The sequence below is a fragment of the Pelodiscus sinensis genome, chromosome 15 (genome assembly GCF_049634645.1).
Source record: "Pelodiscus sinensis isolate JC-2024 chromosome 15, ASM4963464v1, whole genome shotgun sequence".
Lineage (NCBI taxonomy): Eukaryota > Metazoa > Chordata > Testudines > Trionychidae > Pelodiscus > Pelodiscus sinensis.
In genome coordinates, this window is record NC_134725.1 from 8,366,207 (window position 1) to 8,372,206 (window position 6,000).

Here is a 6,000-nt window from a genome sequence, read left to right on the forward strand (position 1 = left end):
TGAATAATTCTAGTGTCTCTTCTTCATCGCATTAACTTTTTCTACACATACTTGTGCACAAGTTTTGTTCTCCCCTAAGAACCAGTAAATTCTCTGTGAAGAGTTCTGTTTCACATTTTGACCATTAGTTAGAACTAGGGTTGTCAACATGTAGTCAACTAAACAATTAACCAATAAGCCTGGGCTTATCAGTTAATCCTATCGACTACATGCACAAACACACACACACTCCCCGCTGCCTCTGTATCTGAGGCAGCAAAGAGGGGGGAAGGGCAGGAGTCAGTGCTCATGGTGAACAGGCTTTTAAGCTGGTTCCCCACAAGCACCAGATTCAGTGGAGCCACCTCACCCCCCCCCCCCATCCTTGTGCGGTTGCCCCTTATAGAGGCAACACAGAGGGTGAGAGGGGCAGGCAGGAGCCAGTACATGCAGGAAGCCAGCTTTCAAGCTTGCTGCCCATGCGTATCAGCTCCCACAGAGCCACTCCTCTTCCCCCCGCGCTCCCACTGCCGTCTCTGAGTCAGAGTCACCAGCATGGTGGAAGGAGGGAGGCAGGAGCAAACACATGGAGCCAGCTTTTAAGTCGGCTCCCCATGTGTACCGGCTTCAAGGAGCCACCTTCCCTCTCCCCCCCCCCCCCCCACCCCGTGCTACTGCCTCTATCAGAGACACGAGGCAGTGCAGTGGGGGGCAGAGGAGGCTGCCACCGTGCAGCCTCTGTCCATGGTGGGCCCAGTCTCACTGCTTCAGAGGCTGCTCCGTGAGATGCCAGCACAGTTTCTGTCCACAGGGAACTTGGGCTCCCTGCAGACAGGGGCTGCTGCTGCCCTACACTGCTGCCTCTGTATCAAAGGCAGCCATGGCAGGGGGCTCCCTGGGAGTGGGACTGAAGCGTACTGGCTGCCGGCCCTTCCCCCAGGGATAAATGAATAGTTGCGTAACTGCTAAAATTTGATGTGGTTACACAATTATTCAATTAATCGAAATCTAGCATCCTTAGTTAGAACTAACATAAGGGTTCTGCTTCAGCATGATTTGGGTAGCTAGAAGCTAAGTTAGTATGAGTCTCTTAACGGGACACTCGGGGAGAGAGAGAAGGATAAAAGCAACAGGGAAGGCAGATGTGTGTCTTTGCTGGTGGCAGGATCTCATCTCCTTTTATCTTGTTTAGGTTTCTCCTCTGCCTCCTACTTAAAGGTCCATGTTAAAACCCACCACGGTGTTCCCCTTCCCCAGGTCTCCAGGCACCAGGAGCCCATCCCGAATGGGGGAGCAGCGTTCCACTGCGTCAGGACCTATGGCATCAAAGGCAAGCGACTCCCCTGCTCTGCACTGTGCTTCTTTGCGCAGGAGTTTGTGTTGTGTGGGGCACGGCTGGGTATGGGAAAGGGAGGAGGGAATGACTGGGGAATTCCTCAGAAGTAATTTAGGAAAATGTGGAGAGTTTTCATAGCGTTCATTTCTATAGTTTATGCAAGGGTATCTCTGGGTACCTTTGGGGGGGTGGGAATTGTAGAAATACTTCAACTTTTGGCAGCTTCCTTCACTCTAATGGTGGAAAAGACCTGCTAGGCCGGTGGTGGGCAACCTGCCATCCATGGGTCATTTGCAGCCCATTGGGTTCTATATGCGGCCCAGGCGACATTTTGTTTATTGCTGCCCGTGCAGAGGGTTGACAGATTCTGTAGGTTTCTGCCCGCATAGTTTTTTCCTACCCGTATTACAAAAGTGACCCGCACTTAAACCCAGGGCACATGAAGTGAGGTGCGTGCTGATTGCACACCACACTGACTGTGAGAGCCGTGTGTTCCCTCTGCATCCAATTCAAGTGCTGCTGTGGTTCAGTTGGCGTATCCCGCAAATTCTAGGTACGCAAGTGCAGCTAGCAAAACTCCCCTATCCTGGGAGATTGTCTTGGTTATGACAATCTTGCAGCCCACTGAGATGAATGAGGGTCACCCATGCGGCCCGCTTACTAGTTTAGTTTCCCCCTCTCTGAGTTGGGCCATCTAGCTCCTCTTCCTATGAGTAGATTTGTGTTTTGAGTCTTAACTGAGGGGTTGTGAGTTGAGAAGCCTAAACTTATAATTCAGTCTAGATATGTGTGCTGCCAAGATTCCCAGTTGCTCTTGAGATGCTCAGACACTAATTACAACCTCTGAATAGCATGGTTTCTAATTCCCGTGGATGGAAAGTCTGGAAGATGTTTATATAAGAGGAGTAACATAGTCCATCTGTTTAAGTTCAGACAGCTGAAGATAGATGTTTTTAGTTAAATTTTTTTTTGCCTCTCTTACACTCTGGTAGAGAAGAAGGATAAAGATATAGACTGCTTCTTTTTAGATGTCACTAATATTTAGTTTTGCTTAAAGTAAGTTATTTTTCAGAGTGGTTAAAATTATTTAATTTGTAAATAGCCTCTGCAAAATTAGATACTAATATGTGTACAGTAACTTCCTTTTTGCCTCTCAGTTTTGGACCATCTTTATCCTTGGTTGAAGCTGGAACAGCAGGAAACCTCTCTCTGATATCGGAAGCCCTGGCTGTCCCAAAAAACTGGGGTTGCTTTTGCCCTGGAGATCAGAACAGAGCTGAGTTAAGCATACCTTGTGCTCTGTCTTGTGCTGATGGGATGTCATAGTTGTATAGCTTTCTTTCCATGGAGGTCCTCACAGAGTTGCTACAGAAGCTCCTTGATTGTGTGTTGATTTAAAAAGATTTTTTTCTCCATAGGCCAGTGGGATATTGATTTCGTGCATGTCCTGTTTTGATTACTAATGCTGATTTCACAGGTCTCAGAGGGGTAGCCAGGTTAGTCTATCTGTAAAAACAGTGAGTCCTGTAGCACCTTAAAGACTAGCAGATGTATCTGGACATCAGCTTTCATGGGTCAAAACCATTGTCAGATGTATATGACAAGTGTTTTGACCCATGAAAGCTGATGACCAAATAAATCTGTTCGTCTTTAAGATGCCACAGGACTTCTCTTCTGATTCCCAGAAAGACTGCCTTCTGAAACATGACAAATAATGCTTTGGCTTTTCAGGGTTAGGAAAGAATGAAGTTTGTATTCTAAGATTTGTTTGGGGAGTACATCTGGGATTTCCATGTTTGTACAGATGCTCTAAGAGGATCATAGAAGAGCTTTCTTGGTATACAACCAGAATAGGATGGGGAACCTCAAATATACCAGTGACCAGTAACTGAGAATAATGCCTTTTATATTGAGACTGTATAATTCTGCATCTCCAGGAGCGGATCTTGGTGAAAAAATATGTCCAGATTTCTTCATCTTTTGCCCTAATAGTTGTACACTGTTAAACAGTTCTTAGAATCCACCCATAAGTGCCTGCTTCATTTCAGTGCTGGGTGACGTGACTTCAAGCATCTAAACATGCATGACAGTATCTTTGGTTGAACCTCAGAGTTACAAACACTTTGGAACTGGAGGTTGGTCGTAACTCTGAAATGTTCGTAACTCTGAACAAAGTGTTAGGGTTGTTCTTTCAAAAATTTAAAACTGATTGTTGACTTAGTACAGCTTTGAAACTTTTACTATGCTGAAGAAAAATGCTGCTTTTTAACCATCATAATTTAAATGAAACAAGCCCAGACACAGCTTCCTTATCTTATCAGATCTTTTTGTAAACTTTCTTTTGATTCTTTTAGCAGTTTACACTTAATACAGTACTGTACTTGCATATTTTTTTCCTATCTGCTACCACTGCTTGATTCTATACTGAGGTGTATGGATGACCACGGAGTTCATAACTCTGGTGTTCATAACTGTGAGGTTCTACTATATATTTATATAGCGCCTTATACCTCAACAGGGGCATCATAAGGGCACTATATAAATTTAAGAGGATATTATGGATGCCTCCACTCTCATCTATAATAAAAACTTGGGTTACTGAGAGAAGGAGCACGTTCAGGCTATGCAGAAGAGGGACACTAATGCTTCATTTCATTGAGGAGTATATCAGTGAGGTCTGTAGCAGTCTGTCATTTTAGGTAATAGTGAATCAGCTGGTGACTACAGCTTTTACTTAAAAGCATTTTATAATCACTCTCTTAAGAGGGAAGGTTCTGAAAACTTGTCTTGTTGTTTTTCCATAGAAGGCCAGAAATGCTCACATTCGGACCCGATTGAGAGCTCTGATTCCTATGGAGACCTCTCTGATGCCAGTGACCTCAAGACTCCTGAGAAACAGAGTGCCAATGGGTCGTTCTCCTGCGATATGGCAGTCACCAAAAACAAAATGGAGCCGGAGGGAGAGAAGAAGTACCCCTGCCCCGAATGTGGCAGCTTTTTCAGATCCAAGTCTTACCTGAACAAACATATACAGAAAGTCCACGTCAGAGCCCTTGGGGGCCCATTGGGGGACCTGGGTCCTGCTCTGGGGTCCCCCTTTTCACCCCAACAGAACATGTCTCTTCTGGAGTCATTTGGGTTTCAGATCGTCCAGTCAGCATTTGCATCATCCCTGGTGGATCCAGAGGTCGACCAGCAACCAATGGGGCCAGAGGGGAAATGAGACCCATTTAACCTTAACCAATCAAAGCAGCTGTCTGATTATACCTATAAGACGCTGTGAATGAGAGAAGAAATAATGAAATTTGGTTCTATAGTTGAGAAATTTGTATTCATTTTAGCTCCCTTCCCTGTCTACTTCTCCTTAGACCTTCTTTAGGGAAAAGAAGGCTTCTTGCCTGACGACCTGCAGAAAATCTGCATGACCCTGAATGAAAGATGTGACCTAAAGTATCACATGGAGTGCCAGAGTTCCAGTGTGGTCTTTTTAAAAAGAAATAAAAGCCACCAGTGGTGGTCAGAATTGTAAACCACACTAGTGACCCAAATGTTTGGGGAACTAGATTTTAGGCCTTTGCCCTCTCTTTCCTTCCCTCCCATGTTACACCTCCCCCCCCCCCAAAAAAAAACCACAGTAAGTTTTTACATACACACAACACATCCATTATTGACTGCTCATAACATAAACAAAAGCCCTGTGGTACCTAGCAGGTAATGGTGCAGATGTCCTTTTAAAAATAGATTTTTAAGAAGCCAAAAGAATTTGGACCCTTCTGCTGTTTGTGAGGCTGTGAGTGCTAAACTGCAGGAATTAACCTGCTGAGGAGAATCACCATTCAAAACAGGTTGTTTTTATTACTTTGAACCCTTAATCTTGCTGTCAGGTTTTTAATTCTCTATTATTATTATTATTATTATTTTAGGACCTGTTGTAGTGAATTGCTACTGAAAAGCCAGACTAAGACAATATACAGAGCGCTCTTAAAGCAGCAGTCACATTAGGGTTAGTATTAATTTTTTTAGATGTATCATAATTAATAACTTGGCTAGTTTAATTGTTTTAAGTCTATTGAAGAAATAGTTTTATTAAAAAAAAAAAAAAAAAGGAAGAAAATACCAGTGTGGTCTGCTTGGGTGGTGCTCATTTGATTTGTGGGTACCTAGAAGATGAACATGGACAACAATTGGGTAAACTATCTGTACCACTGACTTGTTTAGTGTGAATAAACCCAGGGTTCACAGAGTGATTTTGAATTAATCAGATTGGACTGTATTAAAGAAGTTAGTATGTTACTTTACATCCCCTCGTTGTGTCTGGTTTTTGAGCAGTCTTAGCCACGTATCTGAAAGATGTGCAGTTGAGATCCAGGAAATAGGATACCAGTCCTCTGTCATGTACCCTTCGTGACCTGGACCTCTCAGTTCCAACACAGCACTTCTAATCCCCCTTTAAACAGCTTTGCACAGGGCATCCTACTTTTTTTTTCTTGAGAAGAAATGTTTCCACCCTCAAAAGGGAGGGACCCAAATCAGAGCAAGCCTCAGAAGAAGCAGCTGATACAAAATGTTATGGAGTTGAGGTCTACAGTATTAAGGCTGCATTACAGATGAACACAAATGCCCAAACAGAGAGGCTGGATAGCCTTTGGTAGTCTTCCACCATTTAACTTTTAATGAATTCTTGC

At 43.9% G+C, this 6,000-nt stretch overlaps 1 protein-coding gene across 10 annotated transcripts in view; it reads left to right on the forward strand.

Moving 5' to 3' along the window:
- The window catches only part of PATZ1 (POZ/BTB and AT hook containing zinc finger 1), a 29,588-nt gene extending 23,975 nt beyond the window's left edge, over nucleotides 1–5,613 (forward strand). For 5 of the 10 annotated variants that reach the window (XM_075898043.1, XM_025180403.2, XM_075898044.1 and 2 more), the window contains 2 exons: nucleotides 1,172–1,309; nucleotides 4,120–5,613. In XM_075898043.1, the coding sequence (XP_075754158.1) occupies nucleotides 1,172–1,309; nucleotides 4,120–4,538 (557 nt within the window). In that variant the 3' untranslated portion in view covers nucleotides 4,539–5,613. Of the gene's footprint in view, nucleotides 1–1,171; nucleotides 1,310–2,472; nucleotides 2,596–4,119 lie in introns of all 10 variants that reach the window. The other 5 variants (XM_075898047.1, XM_075898048.1, XR_012895938.1 and 2 more) reach the window with 4 other exon arrangements.
- The last annotated feature ends 387 nt before the right edge of the window (nucleotides 5,614–6,000 follow it).